General features: G+C 39.8%; 1 protein-coding gene across 6 annotated transcripts in view; it reads left to right on the forward strand.

Moving 5' to 3' along the window:
• The window catches only part of LOC121901146, a 155,882-nt gene extending 135,213 nt beyond the window's left edge, over positions 1–20,669 (forward strand). For all 6 annotated transcript variants that reach the window (XM_042417848.1, XM_042417846.1, XM_042417849.1 and 3 more), the window contains 2 exons: positions 10,352–10,557; positions 19,001–20,669. In XM_042417848.1, coding sequence (XP_042273782.1) covers positions 10,352–10,557; positions 19,001–19,223 — 429 coding nt within the window. In that variant the 3' untranslated portion in view covers positions 19,224–20,669. The remainder of the gene's footprint in view (positions 1–10,351; positions 10,558–19,000) is intronic.
• Positions 20,670–21,290: the final 621 nt, after the last annotated feature.

Here is a 21,290-nt window from a genome sequence, read left to right on the forward strand (position 1 = left end):
TACTGTGGCATGCATTCAGAGGGAAAATATCTAATGAACATTATCTGATGATTTTCTTTGTTCAGACTTGTAAAGGGAAAAGAAACTTTATTGTGCATGCAGTGAAGTCCAAGTAACTGTTGTGATGTTGAACGGTCTGCACGCTGTAACTTTGCAAAACAGGGCTGTGCTGCACCCCGAACTGCACCTGCACTGCAAAACATGCAGCCCTAGTATATCACACCGCTGTGACACTGGTGGTTTACATTCCAAAGGAACAGCAGAGAGTGACAGGAGTGTGTACAATACAAGCTGCTCTCAGCCAGGCAAGTCTGGGTACGCCTGAGCCGCAAACAGCAGGCCAAGTTCAAACTTCCCTTCAAGAATTGCTGGGATCTCAACGCTTAGAGGAATGCACAGGTGCAGACACTCGGCAGCAGACAATCCCTGCTTGCTAACACTTGATCAATTTGACATTTTGCAGGGCCGAGGCCAATGGCAAGTTCCTGTGGGATTGTGACTGGGCTTCATGCAACAAAAGAAAGAAGTCCATTTCGCTGTCTCCCCCCCCACACACACACACACACACACACACACCTCCTATCTTGCAGTATCCTGGCTTAGTAAATCCATCTATGCTCTATGTGTTCCTCCTGCTCATTCACAGCATCACAGCTGATGGTTGTGTAATAACACTTTTACTCTGATAAGCTTGGCATGGGTATCCAGTGGTATATTAATCTATCCATGTCCAATTAATCAATGCTGGATCACACGCTGGTGCTCTTAACTGCAAGCCTCCACTTACATTAACTGATATCAGCTGACATGTTTTATCAAGGACCACCTTCATATAGAACATAGCACATTGCATTACTTTTATGCTTTTTTATGTAATGCCAAATTGTCAATTGTCCCTCTTTTTATAAGTCATGTTTTTTACTAAGCAGTTTCACAGTTAAAAACATTCACGATCACTCAGGAGAAGATCTTTGAAGAGCTCTATTTGCAGCTTCATTGATCACAAGACATATCACTGTCCCTCAAACCAAATTTCCCTGGACTTTCATTAACAAAATTAAATTGAATATCCAATTAAAGAGCTTCACTCATGAAATTAGAAAAGAGGGACATGATGTAGTATTTTAATAATACTGATTAGACATGTTGCTTAACATCACAGTACTCTTATCCTAAATTAAACATGTATTTGTTTGGCATAGCACATTTAACCTTTTAATCTGACACACCAATGCTGAGGAGGGAAGGCAGCACTATGTTCCATTTGCACCCCGGGCCTCTCTGGCCACTAAGAAGGAGAGGCAGATTAATTAACAGACCTTTGCAGCCAATGAAGACAGGTGGCAATAATCCTGACAAGAGACAGATCTGAAGGCTCTCATACAAAACCAATTTCAACTGCACTCCATTTTTCAAAAGCTCATCAGGGTGAAGAACGAGAGAGTTGAACCCGTGTGGCTGCAGAATTTGTTTCTCTCTGATTGCCTTGTCAGGATATCTTATCCGATGGCAGATGACCAAAACCCCACCCTTCACAGACAAACTCTCCCTCTTTCTCGCTCTCTGACACACAAACTGTTTCACACAATGCATTCTCTGTCTTTCTCACTCACATGCACACGTGCACATCCTCCCACACTCTTACACTTCCTCACACACAAAGACGCACACAGCCACAACTGACTGTGAGCTAAGCCCTGCCACCTCTGTCAAGCTCTCACACGGCACATACAAAGTTTACAATGATAACGCTGGCAAATTTACCACTGAAAATGTCAGTAATTTTTTTAAACAATAGGTTCAAACAGAAGTAGCCTAGACAAAAGCAGGCTTCATATTTCTAGCTGGAAACCATCAATTTTCACAACTGAAATTAAAACTGTCACTAGCAAATTTTATCCGTGGTAGCTAGCTAATTAAGCTAATGTTAGCTACATGAGTTATTTGATAACGTGGTCTCCAGCTGACTTGTTTTTAAAAGAGAAGCCCGTAAAAAGGGTATTAAATATGCATTTGAGGGATACATATGTGATACCATGTTAAAAGACTGATGATAAAGCTACATATCCCCGGACTTGCAGCAACAAGTCTGGGGAAAAAATATAAAATATCTTTGTAGCATCCATGTTGTTTCCATATTACGACTTAAAAGCACATGAACACACTGAAGTCAGAAGAATGACTTCCCAACTGGGGAAATGGGACCGTGTGAGGAGCATGTGAATGCAGCATAACATTCAATGAGAAAAGGCTTTGAGTTTATGAACTAATCAATGTTTGGCAAACTTTAATGTTCAAGAAATATCTTGGGTAACAAGTTTGGTGGAGGTTGTTGGAGTGTAAAATTCCCCAAATCCGATAAAGAGCAAGACTGAGCTGCTAACATTACGTGCACACTGATAATCAACAGCCAGCTCCCCCTCAGTGGACGTGCAACTCATGAACAAGGCTTTTATTAAACAAGCTGTAACCCACAAAGCAGTGTAATTAGCTAATGATATGGCCTTCGTAGTAACACAGGGTTGGGTTACTACTGTAGGTAGTCAGCTATTGTTAGCTGGACATGCTAATGTTTGCAGTTTATGTTATGGTCACGGTATAATTAGTTCCTTCCACTTTCGCTCTTGTGTTAGCAAACGGTCAATTTTAATGTTTCAATCACATAAAAGGCACGATTTCCGTATCTTCCTCATTTTATATGTGATATTTACACTGCATAGTTTTGTTGGTTCATAGTTCTTTGTTCCTCCTTGGTCCATAGTTCCTCAAAAACATTTCACTTGACTGACTAAACTAAATTGTTTCCGCACAGGGCAATGATTCTGACCATTCATCTTGGTTATTGTTTTAGGTACAATGATATTATTTATCTGAACAGAATGGCAGTGATCTAATCAGCAGCAAATTATAGTAATGCTACTATCCATTGGCAATTAGTACATAATAATGTGCTACACTAGTATTAATGTGATTGAACACATCTGCATTAGGGAACTGCATATGTAAAATTCTTTCCCTTCTTTTTTGCCACTCCAGCTAACCCTCCTCAAGAGAGCCTCAGTGGTCGATGACAGGATCCACCCTGACTGTCCAAACACCGCTCCCTCAGGGACATTAATTTCCAACCAGTCCCATGAGCGAGTCGAAAGAGAGAAAGCTCACTGAGCATGAAGATTAGGGAGTGGAAACCACACTTCTCTATTTAAAAAAAAAAAGTCTCTTTTTTTCTCAGGGAAAGTATAATGGCAAATAAATTTCCCAGAGATTAATGTACAAGATAAATATTTTAGTGCAAGTACTTATCTTCTAAAAAGTCAGAGGATGGACACCTCCTCTCTCCCTTCCCCTGCCCTGCTCTCCCAGTGTGTTGAAACAGCTCAGATGCATAAGGAGTCTAATGAGAGAAGAGATTCCAAGCTGCCTGATGGCTCTCATCAATCACCTTTCTCCTTTGGAGGTGTGATGCTGGCCGGGGGAAGGGGCCACGGAGGGGCGGGTGGGAGGCATCAGGCTTTTAATCTCAATAAGTTAATAGACTTTCTAGCCTGGTACTGCTAAGTAGAACTTCATCCCTGTTGTTAGCAAACAAGCAGCATGTACATGGGAGACTCAAGAGCTGTTTGGCATTTCCACATTACACAGTTAATTTGTGTTGTACCTGAAATTAGGAGATCTAACTTAAGTTTGTCAATAAACCAATAACTGCCAGTAAAAGGTCACTAAGTACTGAGCCAGTTCAAGAAAACAAATTCAGATCTCCATTGCAGCAGGTACAATTAAGAATTATGGTAATTAAAAAAAAATTAGTTGGTAAATATGCCAAATGCTAAATTTGCCATATATTATCACATATGCAAATGTGTATGATGCCTCATTTCCAAATGTTAGTTTGTTTTGACATCTAAAGGTGGAATTGACCGTTGGCTACACCCTCAGCTGTGAACAACGAATAATTTTTATATATATATATATATATATATATATATATATATATATATATATATATATATATATATATATATATATATATATATATATATATATATATATATATATATATATATATATATATATATATATATATGGAATGGATTAAACAATGTATTTGTCTGTAGGGTTTGGCCAACCGGTTTGATAGTAAGCCAGATACTGGTAGTGGAACATAATGAGAGCCCATGAATGAGTGTGTAGTGGTACCACAGTCAGGACAACTGAGTGAACACATTGCGTTTATATTTCTCACAACAACCATTCAACTTCTTCTTCTAAAATTTAACATCAAACTAATAAATAAACTAATGCAGTGATGCTTCAGTGCACTTCTTCCATCTAGCACTGTTTCTTTTGCATTTCAAGCCCTTGGTAAATATCCCTTCTATGGACATTTGTGTTGAAGTAAGCCCAGATGACTGCCCCCCTTTCACTGTGGGGCCCATCTGTGCAGCAATGCAGGCATGATATTTTCGCAGGTGGGAATACAAGTTAGATGTATTACTACCCTTTGCCATGACTTTTTTCATGCAGTGTTTACACGTTGCCTCATCTGTGTTTTTAGGCTCACCTCTTTCATCAGTTTGTTGCTATATTTGCACAGTTTGCATTTTCTTTGACTATAACTCTGCCATGTTTTGTCTCATCTCCCCAAAAAACACATGAACTTTCTAGTAAACAACACACCATGTGCCATGGGCAATGTCTTCTCCCCACCCACCTTTGATTGGTCTACTGAAATTTGATCTCCTTGTTGCCGGCCTTGGCGCTAAATTGCGCATGGCCTGTCAATCTTTTTTTTTTGTACTCAGGCACTAGTGGCTCTGTTTATAAACAAACATAATATTATGTCAATCACTTTGTCATATCACTTATTACTAATGCAATACAAGTTGGATTTAGCATCGTTGGCGCAGGTTGCTGATGTAGGCTACTTTTTAATTTGCCAGAACGTCTCATAATGACAAATGCCGTTTTAGTCGGTTTGCATAAAATCAAACTGGTTTAAGCTTGTAAACCGGACCTGCAAAACTGGACACTGACCAAACCCTATTTATCTGATCTAAAGCCGCTGACATTAGCATATGTGGATAACTTCTAATAATTATGGTGGAAACCCAATATATCCAATATATATTATATATAACAACGTTTAGGCTAACATCAGCCACTCTGTCCTGCTCTTTATTGAATTCAAGGAAGAGATATTGAATTATCTTCCCCTATAAAAGTAAAACATGTTTTATTACTAACAGTACAGCATAAATGTAACCTTTGTGTGCTTATGTGCAATTATGGCACCTCTAAGCTTTAGCTTTAGCGATTTCTTTTTTATCATTAAGTGCGTTAGCATGATGTCATTTATGTAACCAAATCATATTTAGAACTGTTTTGCAGGTTTCTCATCTTCAAACAAGTCAGCTGGAAAAATCAGCTTCAGATTACATTTCTGCCTAATTTACAGAGGTAACATTTATTACAGCAACTGTAATTTCAGCTAGCAAAATGACGGCCACCTGTTTTTGTGTCATCTGCTACTGCTACATACATACCGTGCTAGAATGCAAAGTAAAAAGGGATGAAAATGAAAGCTATACAGTTGTTGCATTGAGTATGCTGTATCATTACTTTTTTCCTGCAGCAGTTTGTTCCACCCTGAGCATTACATCTGAGAACATTACGATAAAACTTTTTTGTTATAATCATTGGTGTTCGATATAATATCAGGGGAAATATCATAGTCACTTATGGGTCAAACATGTCTGACCATGACTTCACAAGGATGATATTGCATTTGTCCCTTTGTTCCCTTTGCTGTACCAATGTGATAACTCCGGTTAATTATCTCCTTGCTGGACAATGTGTGTCACTGTTTCTCAACCGGGGGTCTGCAGACCCCTAGTGGTCCATGGTGTAAATGCAAGGGGTCCGTGAAATCCTATGGCCTTTACAGACAAACCGTATTTCCTCAAATAGTGACCAAGGCCTTTATTTACCTCAGCTGCAGAAGATAGCAGGCCATTATTTTTCATTCCCTCTATTTGATAATTGGTCATATTTTAGTACGAAGCCTTGTTTTGATCCGCTCCCGTTTGCCCTTTTAAAATTACTGCATTACACTGTTAATCCAGAACTCAACACCTCCTGTATCCATTTCAAATTAAAGGCCCTCTAGTGTTTCAGTGGACAGAAACCCTTCATTTCTGAACAAGGCTTTTATTGAGAAACATTTGCAGGAATGTGTTGTGGAAAACATTGACTTGCATGGTTCGGCATACAGCACTTGAAATGTAGCTACAAACAAACAAACAAACACGAAGAAGTGTTTTTCACTGTAGCATTAGCAATATGGAGAAATGGCCAAAAGGTAACAAACCACTGTCTGTTTCAGACACCGGTCGAACAGAATCTGGTCCACAGGAGAAGAAAACCAAGACAGAGAGCAAAAAGAGGCAATATAAAGATCATGTTCATTTTGATTGTGTATACATATGCTGTTTTATGCAGTTGTATTACAATAAAGCAATGTAGGTTTCCCCTACTGGGGGGTCTTTTACCCAAAAAAGGTTGAGAACCTCTGGTGGTGTATGTGGTAGCGGTTGTACTTCTGGAGGGAGAAGGGGTAAGGTGGAAAATATGCAGAAAATGTATTTGGGTTGACTGTCCAGCTATTAATAATGATTGTACTTGGATAAATAGTGCCCTACTTTCAGAATCTGTGGATCTAAATATTCCCAATAGGCTGCTTCCCTCCTGTATTGATTGATTGGTATAGTGTTTAAAGGTCACAGTCATAAAACATCAGGATGTAATTAACACACTGTGATTTTTAACCAGTGGTTAATGTATTGTGTGTTGACTTCTTAAGCTACAGCTTTCTTCTCAGTGCAGTGTTTGGATTACCACGTGTTATTTGAATTCCAGATTAGACACACAGCAAATGTAATTTCTGATGAGACAGTGTTCTTAACCAAAAAAGGGGCAGGTGAGTCTGCCAGGTCTGTGATACATATCATCATATACAGTGTCTTTAATCATATGTCTCCTTGAAGGAATAAATGGACCATTGTGTCTCGTTATCTGAACCACTGGTCTTTCTCTATCTCTCCAAAATATTATAAAACATGCTTACATTCCACACAGTCATGTGGAGACAGGACAGATGTGATGGTCTGTCTCCTTATGGTTACTCAGCTTCTTCACAGATAATTAATTTGGCAGAGGGAATACAATAAACATATTGAGCTGCTTTTAACCTGATTCAAACTGGCTTGGCCTTGATATGACTAAAAGCTGAGGCCCCGCTTGATGGATGTGATGCAAACAGCCTCAATTAAATGTGTCTTTTCAAGATTGTTACCAAAATATGTTCAATTGCTTTCAGTCACTCAAACCTTAAGGACTGACCACCACATTTAGTTCCATTGTAATTGCTTGTGTTATCAGGTTCTATTCCTAAATAACAAAAGAAAGCCTTCACAGTGTGGCAATACATTCACTCCGTTGTTACCTTGGGAGTTGAGTCTATTCATATTTCCTCAAAGATTGAAAACATGTGTTTTGGTTTGTGAAGACATTTATCTGAATGCCTGGGCTTTCTTTGGCAAAAAAGATGGAATAAGCTTACATTTTTTTATTCTGTCTCTCTCTTTCTCTAATAGCCTCTGTACCAGCAGAAACGCAGACTGGTTTTCATCATGAAACCAAATGCAAAAAGATTCATAAATTCAACATGAGCTTTTAATTTATATATGATTAATTAAATTAGTAATTTGATAGAAATCTCATTTCAAATTTAATCATTTCTAAATTATTGGTTGACATGATATGCATGAGTTAAAACAGAAGTAATGACTTAAAGTGAATAAACTTAATATGATCTTTAACTTGATGTTGAAGATCAGACAAAATGTTCAAAATGTGTAATAGACTAGATTCATTTAAAAGAACCTTGTTGCAGACTTTCTTTGCTTGGCACAACTGACAATAATGACTTTTTTTTTTTAATTGATCCACTACGACAGGATGGAATGTTTCTTGCATAAATGAGTCAAGACTAACGTTAACAGAAGATTTACAAATTACGTGGCTGTTTATCCGACAATCCTTACTGTGGATTCATAAAGAGAGTTGGTCATCTAAAAACCAAAAGAATGTGTTTGGTTTCCATTTGGCTGCACCACCGTTCCACCTTGAGAAGGAAAAATCACCACTAAAGAGTGGAAAACACAACCCAGTAATTTAATCAGAGCAACCAAAATCAAAGGAGGCAAAAGTTCAGGATCTAAATGCAATGAAATGTATCAGTTCCTTAGAACCTACTGACATAGCTCACTTGTGGAGGAGCAAGCCTAGACAGAAAGGGCTGAGTAATGAAGATGGATGCATTCTGTTATCAGGCAGCCACTTACTGAGGCCTGATGTAACCTTAAACATTGAGGATAGCTCAGTTGCACAAAGAATCTAATTAATGAATAGCAGCCATGAAAGAGGACAAGGCAAGTGTGCATTTGCAGATGAATTCCAGACACTAATCAAACGCTGTTCAAGTGGTTTGGTTTGTCTCCAGAGTAAGGCAATATTTGGCCAGGATTTAAGGCAGTGTTTGCATGCTGGCTTGATGACTGCATGCATGCTTCAGTGTTTTTATGTATGTGACTATGTGTGTATGTTACTAGTGGGTATTTTATATCTGTTTAATTGTTTTAAGCCTGAAGTTAAAAAAATGCTGGATGCACAGAACAGTTTACTCTCCATTGTGGTATCACACTACAGTTACTAGGATTTTCATTTGGGGGAAAAAAACTTGTCCTGTTTTATACTCTTTGGCTCTGTAGCTCAGCAGATATCGACTGTTTTGAGCTGAGAACACGCTACACAATTTAAAACCCAATTACAACCACAATTTGGCCAGTGCACTAGTTTGTGTCAAACAGGGCAGGTCACCATAGACAATGTAAGCAGACATTATCTTGTAATGTGAGGCTTTAGGATGAAAACGCTTATCTCAGACTTTTAGGAAGTGTTTATTACAACTAGAGTCTGGACAAATCATCATGTATGTTACACTGGTTTAAAACACACATCTAAGCACAGGGGGCTATGCCTGTAATCTGCCAGACATTAATGAAACCAACTCTTTTCACAGTTGGCTTAGAATTCAACAACACTAAGAGTCCACTTGCCTGGTTTCAGACCTCTGAATCGTTGCCCACATCTCAGATTTGTTCAGTGATTCAGAGAGATCTTTTGTTGTGCCAATTAACAGCTATTTCAGCAGGTTGGAGAAACAGTCGACTAATCAGAGCTTTGTAGGCGGGATTATGAATGGTCTTGACAGTCATCTTCATAAATAGCTAGCTACTTATAGCAACATACATGACAAGTAGCATCAGAAAAATGGCAACAAGCATAGCGCATTTGTGCAGGTGGTTGTAAGTCAACGTACAGAATAACAAGCTTTAAATCTGCTTATTTCTTTGTCATCAAAAATGTAAATTGGTTCTAGCAGCAGCTACTGCAGCTTCCGCATCAATGTGCCATTTGCAACTGACTGGTTGGGCAAAAATTAAACAAAATAACTCCCTTTTCTGACCAGAAACAAGAACACTATGTCAGGGAAAATGAATGAGGTAAACAGAAATTGTTATTCAGTCTAATTATCAGGTTAAATCTACAGCCATGCTAGCAGCTATGTGAGGCTGTACTTTGGCACAGCAGTGCTAAATGCTAATATCATTATGCTAACAATGACAATCTTAACATGCAGATGTTTGGCAGGTAATGTTTACCATGGTCACCTTATTTTACCATGTTAGCATGCTCACATTCGGTAATTAGTATACACACAAAATACATTTTGGGCTAATGGAAATGTAATTATTTCTGGACAAATTGAAATTTTGAGCTGATGATGGTTCTAGATGAAAAGTTAAGGGATCACTGAAGTCATTACAATTCATCCTAAGAGGGACATGAATGTCTCTACAAAAGTGCATGGCAATCTAATAGTTGTTGAGACAGTTCACTCAAATCCAAAAATGTGAACTTCATGGTGGCGTAGGTGAAATCTCAGAGGATCACCAAAATCAGTAGGCTTCATCCTATGGGGACAATGATATCTGTACAAAACCTCATAGCAATCCATCCAATAGTTGTTATTCGTGGACCAAAGTGGTGGACCCACCAACCGACAGTCATCCACAGAGCCATGCTGCTAATGTTGCTAAAATGTGTTTGTAGCTTTTATTATTTCTTATGCATCTAAAACAAGAACCATGTTGATGAATATTGAGGATTTTCAGTGTGACTGTGTGAAGTCATGAGGACTCAGACTTGCTTGCTTGTTTGTCTCATCCAGTACCAGCTTCAGAGGAGATCTCCATGGCGATCGGTGAGCGTCCAGTGGCAGACGTGGCTTGTGCTGATCATTGCGTTTGTTTTGCTGGGACTGGTGCCTTATCTTGTTCATTGCATGATGACCGCCTTCACCGACCCTCCTCCTCCCAGCACCTTTAAAGTGGCAGCAGCCTCTTTTGGTCTGCTAACAGAGATCCTCCTGATCAAGTGAGTATTTCATTTTTCACTTAGTATTTATTAACTTGTGTATTTGTACTTTTTAGACATGTGTTTCCCTTTGGTCTGATCTGCCACTGTGGACACAGTCAGAATATGAATGATTAATATGATGATGTATCTTCCCATTCTGGTCAGATGTGTTTTCATCTGCCAAATGCAAACAATACTTTCAAGTAACATTTCATTTTTATGTGAGTTTCAAAACAAGATGCAGTGAGTGCCCGTGTCATCCAAATAATCATCTCTGAAAACATGTTGTTGTCCAACCCCCAACACCCCCCCTTCTCTTGTTTTCACTTAGTCTTCTTTCCCATTTTGATATTGCTAATTGGAACGATGCCTGCGGTACTGTAAACCATTAGTAAATGAACAGTCTGTTTTTATTAGCATCTAACTTGTAAATAATGCATTAGATTCCTGGCATAAACAATATCTACTCTGTGATTAGAAAGCAACATATGGCTGATACTGTAATCAGATTACAAATACAGGTTATGTAATCTGTTTTTGCCCAATGCAGTAACTCACGCAGGCTTCAAATTTCTAGAAAATATATACTTACTGGATTACTTAGAATTAATATTGAAATGATAGTCCATAGTAATTTGACTGTATGTTCCTAATAGTAAAAACAACCCCCCATTTTTAATGTTACTTTACTAACTGACTTTAATCAACTGAATGCTGGGATTTAGACAAGCCCCCCTGCTTCTTGGAATTAATTGTAAAATATGATGTTAGTAGTAGAAGTGATGTAACCCTCCAATCACCCTAAACTGCTTTTCGTGCCAGTAGCAAAATTAAAACTTTGTGTTCTACATCTGTGCTTTCCCCAATATTTGTATCAACTAAAATAAGAGAGGCTGTTTGTAATTAACTCAACAAGGCTCGTAACTTTTTTTTCCCCCCATTAACCGCCTTTGCAAGGAATGTGGCTAGTGAACTGGTAATTAATAAATATGGTTGCACTGGTAATGTGCTTCTGCATCATTATGTTGTTTAAGCCCATATCCGTGCTAGTAATGAGCTGTAATTTTATGACAGGAAATTGGTTTGTTTACAACACATTCAGCAGCTTCAGACAAGCTACATTCTTGGCAGACGTTTGTTGCAGGTATTTGCTCATTGTTTGAGTTGAAAGAGGTTCAAATATGTTGTCATGCTAACAGTTATACTGTTAATATACTAACACTTTATTAATGTGTATGAATCATTCAAAATAACCAATTATATATTTATTGAAACTTCAAAGTCTATATACAACTATATTATATAGAACAGAAATGATCATATACATACTGTACATCTTTATGCCTACCATTACATTATTTCTAATTGACATTGTGAGTGTATGTGATGTGCTGTGTGTAGCTTTGTATTTTGTATGGTGTGTTCTGTGTGTTTTTTTGTTTGTTTGTTTGGTTTCTTGGGGGGGGGGGCAAATTAGCACATTAGCTTTAAGCTAACTCTGGTGCAGTGCATCTTTAATAAACTGCACACTGTCCCATTCAATAAATAAATAAATCAAATCAATATAATGTATGATAATGGAGGTGCCCAATTGCATTACACAGGTTAGCTGTCAGATAGTACTTACATTATTACTGGTACAATAGGAAGGTTGGAGGGTGCCCTTTATAGGATCGGTGGGCCTCACAGACCCATGCCCCATGGTGCTTGTGCTGCCTGGGATGTGCCAGCCTCCTGCTGCCCCCTGTCAGGGTGCATCTCAGTCACTCTTCACCCTTAGGGGGGAAGTCCTTGTAAGGAGCAACCTTCATGTCTCTCACCGACCACATGGCCTGGTAATCTTTGAAACTAGACTTTAAGACAAAAATAAACAAGTAAACAGTTGACCTTTTATTGTGATCATTTACACTGACTCTCAGTGAAATGGTAACATGTGGTCATGTCATGTCTAATGCGGGGGGGGGGGGTTTAAAGGATTTTGCTACACTCCCAGTGACTGAGCCTCTGTTTCTCTGTTACCTGTTGTCAGTTGCCATTGCTACATCACTTCAGATGCACGTTTAGTTTGCTGTATTGCAGTTAATGTCATTTTTTTATGAAAGTCGTTACAGGAGTCCATGTGAAGGCCTAATTAAATTAGACATTTTAGTTTTGTTGAAAAAGTATCCTTTAATCAAAAGAAAGAATTATGATTAGTGCTTGTACTTGCTTTTCTGTATCTTTCAGTGACAGAAAGTAACTTATTACATGTACTCAACAACTGTACAAATGTGAAATACTTACAATTCATGTTACTTTATACTTCTACCCTACTATATTTGAAAGGGAAAATGTTGGGCTTTCTAAATAACTACATTTATTTAACAGCTATAGTTACTAATTACATTGACTTAACATACAAAACATTAGATTAATCTATAGAATACGATGCATTATTTATAATGCAAACCTTAACTCCCTGGAAAGCCAGTGACCTCCAGGAAAGACTGGCATGGGCAACAGGGTCCAGCAACCCCAGTGCAGCACTTGCAAGAGGGCACCAAGCAAGCTACAGAAATGACAAATGAGCAATATCCCCAGTGTCTCCCAAGAGGGGGGGAGGATGAGAGACTCACCAGGATGGACACAACAGTGATGGCTAGGACAAGGACATGGACACAGAGAAGGCTAAAACAAACAACCTTGACAGGGGAGGTATGTGAAGTCAAATGCCATTGCGGAAAGATGTGCAAGAGGGCTCAAGATACATCAGAGCAGGTCCAAGTGTGGACAAGGAGTGATTCACACGCGCCACACAGACTTACATTCAGGTGAGACGCAGGAGAATTCTGGGCAGGAGGCACACCACAGTCCTAGAGACCTCTCAGTGTCTGCATCTCCCAAGAACACATGAGGATCACCTCCAGTGCCATCCCAGAAAGCCCACCCAAGCCAGTGAAGGAAAGAATCAAGTGGCCCAAGATAAGTGATGCCAAGGATTGGTCCAGATTGGACAAAGACCTGGACAAAGTGCTTGAAGATACTCAAGCATGAACTGCAGAAAGGAAAGTCGACTCACTGACAGCCATCACCTACAACTTGGCCAAAGAATGCTTTGGAACATTGTCAAAGAAAGAGCACAAAGTCAAACTGGAAAAGCAGCCCAACAGAAGAGAAAAGAAAATCAAACAACTAAAGGAGATAAAAATCCCAAACAATAAAATAACTAACAACCAGTCTCAGAGAACAGCTGATCAGAGCAAAAAGGGCAAACCAACAAGCAGGTTCAAGCTACTTGTTCAAGGGGAAGTGATTCCAACAATACAAGGAAATCTGATCAAATGCTTTAGAAAATGGTACAATGAAACTCTGACAGACAAAAAAAGCATATCCCACATAGAGAAGCAAGTGGAAAAATAGCTGAAAAAGATCAACAAGTCTGGCTTGCCTGGAAAATTCAAGTTTTGGTTTTACCAACAACACATGCTTCCGAGACTTATGTGGCCCCTTACTGTGTATGAAGTGCCTATGACAACAGTCAAGGGAGTGGAGAGGAAGGTCAATAAGCACCTTCGCAGATTGTTGGGGATACCCCCAAGTTTTACACCTATTGAGCTACACATAAGATCTGGACAGCTCCACCTCACCCTGTCCTCTATAGTAGAGGAGTACAAAGTTGCCAAGTGCAGACTCTCTTTGACATACAGAGATTCCCAAGATCCACTCGTCAGGGAAGCTGGCATAAGAAAAAGATCCGGGTGGAAGTGGGCCACCAGCACTGCAGGCACCCAGGCAGAATGCGCTCTTCAGACCAGAGACATCATTGGAAACCCTTGCATTGGAAGAGAAGGCCTAGGAACTTTTCCAGCAGTGGTCAAATTCTAGCCTTGGGGAGAAGAGAACCATAATCCAGGATGAAGTCTGCAACACTGAGGAAGAAAGGGGAAGAGCTAACTCCATAGAGCTTGGAACTCAAAGTGCCTGGACAGGGTGGGAGCTCCCTAAGAGAGCTATCAGATGGGCTGAACTGTAGAGGCTGGAGCCATTTCGCATTTCCTTCTTGCTCAGAGCAGTGTACAACACCCTACCAACACCAGTCAACCTGCACAAGTGAGAGGTGAGGGAGAATCATCTCTGCAAGCTATGTGGAGGGAAAGGAACCATGGCGCACATCCTGTCAGGGTGTGAAACTGCTTTGACCCAGGGGAGATACCAATGGCATCATGATAGGGTGTTGACAACACTTGCAGACATCCTAGAGCAGAAAAGGAGAAAGAGGCATCCAGCCAAAACAAAACCACTGCGAACACCATCACCCTAATCAAAGAGGGCAGAGGCTGGTTGCTTAGGGTCAAGCCAAACAAAACCTTTTGCAGTTAACCCAGGGGTGGGAGAGGAGGGTCAACATGGGCAGAAAACTCCAGTTCCCAGAAGCAGTGCTGTCCACAACCCTGAAACTATATGTCATCACCTGGTCTCCTAGAGGAAAGAAAATTATCATGGTGGAGCTAACAGTTCGGTGGGAAGAGGTCTGTGAAGAAGCAGCAGAGAGAAAGAAGACCAAGTACCAAAAACTGGTCCAGGATTGCCAGGAAAAAGGGTTGACAACATGGCTGTTTGCAGTGGAGGTGAGATGTCGTGGATTCCCAGCCCAATCTGTAAGGAATCTGCTGACAAAAGTAGGAGTGAGGGGCCACAGGAGAAAAACAGCTGCCCAAAGGTTGGAGGAAGCAGCAGAAAGAGCCTCCTGTTGGCTCTGTCACAAGAGGGAGGACACCAGCTGGAAGCCACCAACTGGAGAGTGTTGTGGATAAGGGTCGAAGGCTCTGTGAAGGTGGGATACCACCTGATGACCTCTCCTCTTGGCCAAGACTACTTCCATTTAAAATGGTTGAAACATGGCATCTTCTGATGTACTGCAAACCCTAGATTAAATGTCCTGCATGCACAGGTGTTTCAGTTATTGTGGCTAAATAAATCTCTGCTCAGTTTGGAGTTGTGCAAAGCTATGGTGGGATTTATATGAGGTCACCAAACTCCATGCAATAATAAGAATGATTTGTGACTTATCCTGCAACAAAACTCTTAAACCATTAAAATATTTTTATGTTGTTGCGCAAGATAGTAACTTGACAAATTATTATCTTGTGCACATAAGATAAAAAAATATAATCCTTTGGGACCTTGGGGTGTCCATTTAACATTCTGAATTGGGCTATTCTGCATAATTAGTACTTTTATTGACATTTTGCTGGTAATACTCAAATAGAATTCTGGGTAACACTTAATTTAAAATTTCCCTATTTAGTATTTATAAGCAGTTATAAACAGTTAATAAATAGTTAATAACACACTATAATGTAGTTAGGGTGAGGGTTGAAAAATTCTGAGTGCTGGAGTATTTTCACATTGTGGTTTTGCTAGTTTTACTTAAGAAAAAGATCTTAATTTTCTTTCAAGTGCTGTAAGACAAAATTAAAAAAAAAAAAAATTAAAGAAAACACGCTGAACAATTTTAGTTGACTGAATGGCTTGTTTTTCCTCACAATCAACCACATCAGTGGCGCTCTGGCTTCATTTAAATATTTTGAACCTGCAAAATAATCCTTTCTGCCCTCCTCGTCCTGCTGCAGGTCTCTTATTGGACACATTCACAAAGTCACATGACATTTGTCAGGCTTGAACTGCCTCTCAGAAGGCTGTCACACAATATGCACCCTCTCCTTCGTTTACTGTCATGGGGAGAGCAGCAGCACTGAGACAGTGCCCTGACCATGCAGCTCTGCACTTTGAATTTTTATATGCCATTGCCTGGAGGTTAGAAACTCTCATTATGCCGTGTTAGATTTATTAAAATAGATTATGGAAATGTTAATTAAGTCATTAATTACATTATTTAAGCAGCATTGACAGATAAGGGAGTGTGTGTGTGTGTATGTGCGTGTGTGGGGGGTGGGGGGGGGGGGGGTTGTCGAGCTCCCTGGGTGGTTTAAAAGGATGTGATTGGTGACAAGGGACACTGTGGAGATCGCGTCTAACCGCTAGTGCTGACATGATACAAAGTGGCCTACACTGCTCTCTCACCTCACGCTACTGTCTACAGCAGTTTGCAGAGCTGCCGGAGGACGAGTAGCTCATCGCCCTTTTGCAGATATAAGTGTACACAAGGATACAAATGTGCTTTTTTGAAGTAGCAGCTACAGTACTATGCACATAAGTGAAAAGAATTTGGGGACACAGAGAGCACAGTGCTTAAAGTATACACATTTTACATTCTGCTTTACATTTTTCTTTGGACGAGACATTTGCTGTGACATTTGAGCAAAGGCCTCAAACCATATTTCCAAGCTGCTCCAAAAGGAAAACACAAGGGCACAATTGTAAGATGAATTACCCACAAGTTGATACTATGGATTCTCTTATCTGTTGACAGTTTAGTTACCACAAAGCACAAAAAATGTGTTTCCCAATTCTCTGAGAATTGAGCTTTTTTTTGTCCCATCAAACCTATATTAAGGGAGGGAAAATTGCTCTGATCACACTTGATAAGAGCAAATGATAGATGTTGTAAACAAGCAGAATGCTTCATTTCTGATCTGAGGTATTGATTTGCCTCAGCAGCCAATTACGATGTGGACTGAGGTTATGCATTCAGTCTATTTGCTGGGTGAGTGACTTTCTGTTTGCAGTCCAATGTATTACTTTGTGCCAAACAGTTCCTGAAATTGTTAAACTGTTGAATTAAAATGTATTAAGGTGCTGCTGTATACAGCTTTACGCATCCAGTTAAAGTTGGAAAAGCACAAGTGGAAAAAAACGGCCTTGATTCCTCAGGTGCCCAATCAGATTTCCAGGCAGTACTGAAAGGTGGATGTCTTGATATTAAGTGGCTACTGATGATAGGAAATGATACAGTATGAGGCCATCCAACCACCTTGGAGACAAGCTGTCATGATTAGCTCCCACATCAGTCACATGAACCTCAGGTCAACTAGCAACTCATTGCAATGATAGTTAGTATGCACCAACATGAAGCATTTAACCCTCTCCAGAGACTAAAACATGCTTTTTGTGTCAGAAAATAAGCTGAAACACTGTACCTTTTGTTAGGTTTGTTACAGTTTTATGATTTGCATAATATTTATTTATATTTTTAGTGTAAAACTTTCAGATCTTTTAGAACAGAATGTATGCACATTTGCTCATTATGTCTTAAACATTGCCCACAGCATGACTTGGTGGAAATTATTAGAGATACTTGCAGCCTTTGGCAGTGATACTGTATACTTTAACAGCTTTGCCTCCTTAGAATTACATTCATATACAACTCATTTGAATAGCAAATGTGTTTTGTAAGAAAGGTAATGTCCTATGGATTATGCTTTTATCAACATGAGGAAACATTTAAATTGAACGTATCTGTTCTTCAGATGTTCAGTGTCAACCTATTTAATTAGTTTTCCTGTCAAATCTGCTTCTAGAAACTGAAGCATGATTAATATTTGATGGTGTATGTTCAGGCAATTCAAAGCTGTTAAAGCTGCTCTTTAACCAATATTGGATGGATGAAATGTCTTTGTTTAATGTGAAAGGAGTCACTCATAGTGATGAACCCAAAGAGGATTATCACAAGACTCCACAGTTTCTCTCAGCTCTATGGAGCTTTTTAGCATCTTTTAGCTCATTGCTCTGGTTGTAAAACCCACAATTTCATTCTTTAAATCTTACTGCTCTCATCTCTGTCTTTTCCAGACACAGCAGGCAGCAAAAAGCTCTGATAAACCCACTGTTCACTACCTGCCCAGCAGACAGACAAAGTTAGTGATTAGCTGGTGGACAAAATGGAGCATTTAGTGGCTAAAGCAGTAGATTTTTCTCTTAGGAGGTGGTGGAGACCAAAAACAGATCTAAAAGGTAGTGACTATTAACTAGCGTAAATAGGCAACTGTTCACTAACTCGTTTGCCATATTAACTTGTGATAATGTGACAATATGTCAATATTGTGTGTACAGCTTGTCATGTTGCCCCTTAGTAGCCAAACACACCTGCAGCTTTAATGTTAGAAAGAGATTGTGTTCTTGGTAAAATACTGAAAAAGTCAGTGGTGGCTTAAAGCAAGATGTGTATAATTTACTTTTTCAATATTTAACCTCTGCATCAATTCTTGAATATTTTGTGAACACTGAACACAAAAGTCTTTGGAGAGACAAGGTGTCACTGGACTGTATGTTCACATGTTGTCAGGAGGCTCCAGCACCCCGGATTCCACAGGAGGTTCTCACATACTCTGAGTTAATGGGTGAAGAGGGACTTAATAATGGGATTAGGATTATGTTATTATATTAACAAAGTTATTTGGGATGAGCCGAAGTGTGAATGTAGCTAATTGGACTCTGTGTGACAGAAATATGTGGGATGAAGTAGTCAGAGCTTGGGTCTCTGTCTGTTCTTAATGTTTGTACTTCTCTGGTGTTTTCTCAGGTGTCTGTCCAGTTACCTCAGCAGCCGTTACCGGCAGGCCGAGCAGAGCTCCTTCACAGTCCAGGCCAGAGGTTGTAAAGAGGACAGAACAAGCCTGGGCCCCTGGGATCAGTCTGAGGCAGCTTCAGCAGCGGCAGGTCACGCTTCATCAGCAGCCTCACCCAGTCAAGTGGAGGAGAGGAAAGTGGATGTGGTGAAGAGTGGATGTCTCTGCTTTTTCTAAACCTTCAACAGAATGAGTTTACAGAATAGAGGGTGAGAGTAAATCCTTTGGGTATTACAATGTGTCTAACAGCCATTTGAGATATCACATCAGTTTATCAGCGTGGCGTTTATGAGATCTTACACTTTAAAACCTATTTTCAAGGTGTCAAACATTCTTGTTTTCCTCTATGTCAAACCCTTACACTCTTACTTTATTCAGTGGATATATTCTCACATGTTGCAAATTGATGATAAGGAAGAGAACGCACGCAGCTTGCATGAGTGTGTTCAGGCTCCAAGAGAAAAAAAAGCCTGAAATCACTCTCTTTCCTTAATGATGCCCACACAGAGACAATGGGGCGCCGCTCTGATTAGTGTCACCTGTCCTTGTGCATCTCATCAGCTCCATTATGGCTGCATCTCCCATGCCTCTTCTGCTAATTGAATAGCCTGTGAAGTGGTGACGAGGACGGGGGCGAGAGCAACGTCTGTGCCGCTGCTGCTTCAGAAATGAGAGTAAAGCTTCCCAGTGAGACACTAGTTCTTAAAACATAAACCGTTATCATACAGATAGAAAAAGTGCTAACAAGTAGCCCTCATGTTATATTACAATCATATCGTCTACAGATTATGGTCATATACAACAGCTTTGAATTAACATCTACTGTATGTTTTGGGGGAGATGCAATGCCGTATTACACATATATTCAGTTTATCAGACAGAGCGTTCATACTGGACGTAGCCATAAGACATACACTGATTAACTGGCAACTAAAGTATGGGTTAATGTATAGTTAAAGTTAGGAAACAGAACATTTAATTCAAGGATAAAGCTGGCATTATTCTATAGGGGCTTTTTCTTTGGTACTATTTTCAGTTGCAAATTAATACACATTTTATGCTTTATAACTTCCAGCAGCAGGATGGTGTATGTAGAATTGAGTCAAAATAAACTATCACGGTAATGCAGTTATATGTCATCCATGCAACAGTATGGCTCCAGCAATGTAGTATTGTAATTTCATAAAACTGGGGGACTCAAAAAGAAAGGTCACGATTGATGCAGTAGTGGTAGAGATATCCTGATCTTTTGTCTCTAGTATGGGTTATTCTCCAAAAACACTGGTTCCTACATTTCCCTTCTACATTTTAACTAATAGCACCTTCTTGTTAGAACGTCCTTGCTCAGTAAATGCTCATTACTCCAGTTTGTAACACCGGCTTTCTGTTATAAAGTTATAGTCTACAAGCCCAAACTGATTACCTTGATGAGATCATCATGGGTCATTTTGTCAGACCTGACAGAGCTCCTCCAGAGCCACAGAGGACATTAGACAACCGTTTTTACAGGAGTCTCCCTTTAATGCATAATGGTTTTTTTTATAAATGTCTTTATAAATGTATTCCATAGGAAAATGTCTTGTATATTAAGTAATTATATTGATTAATAAAATAAAAACTGAGGCAGGCCTCTATCTGTTGATCTCTTTGAATGATTTTCTGATCTATGTGCATTCAGGCAGAGGTAAATACATGTGATATTATTCAGATCTGCAAAGAAAACCTTGAAATATATAAAAAGTAGTCTTTCTTTTGATTGGATAAACACTGGCAGCTGTGATACAGGGCTGTAATGTTGGTGTCTGTCCTGCCAGCCAGGAGCTTTGCTGTTATCTGCATGTGCCTGAGGCACAGCTAATGTAAAAAGATCCTCCTCACTCTGCTCTGCTCTGCTAGCAGTGAGCTCTACAGGCTTATCCCGCTCACTCCCTCTCCGTTTCACCTCTTGGTCACAGCCAAGTGACTCTCAGCTGTGCACCACCTCAGCTCGGGCCTTTCTATGGGCGGACAGAAAAGAAGAAGTACAGCGGTATCTCACACTCCTGAATCTGGTAAATGCCACAACAACAGGACTGCAGAGGCTTCCCAGTGTCCCGGTGCCTGTATGGTTCCAGGGCTTAATGTGTGCGTGTGGGGCCAGATGGACACTTTCATGAGTGTATGAGTGTGGATTATTCTGCCTGCTACATCTGGGGCTCCACATGGTACAGCAGACTGCAGTAAGAGAGGCAGGTGGGCACGTGG

Source organism: Thunnus maccoyii, chromosome 7 (genome assembly GCF_910596095.1).
Source record: "Thunnus maccoyii chromosome 7, fThuMac1.1, whole genome shotgun sequence".
Classification (NCBI taxonomy): Eukaryota; Metazoa; Chordata; class Actinopteri; order Scombriformes; family Scombridae; genus Thunnus; species Thunnus maccoyii.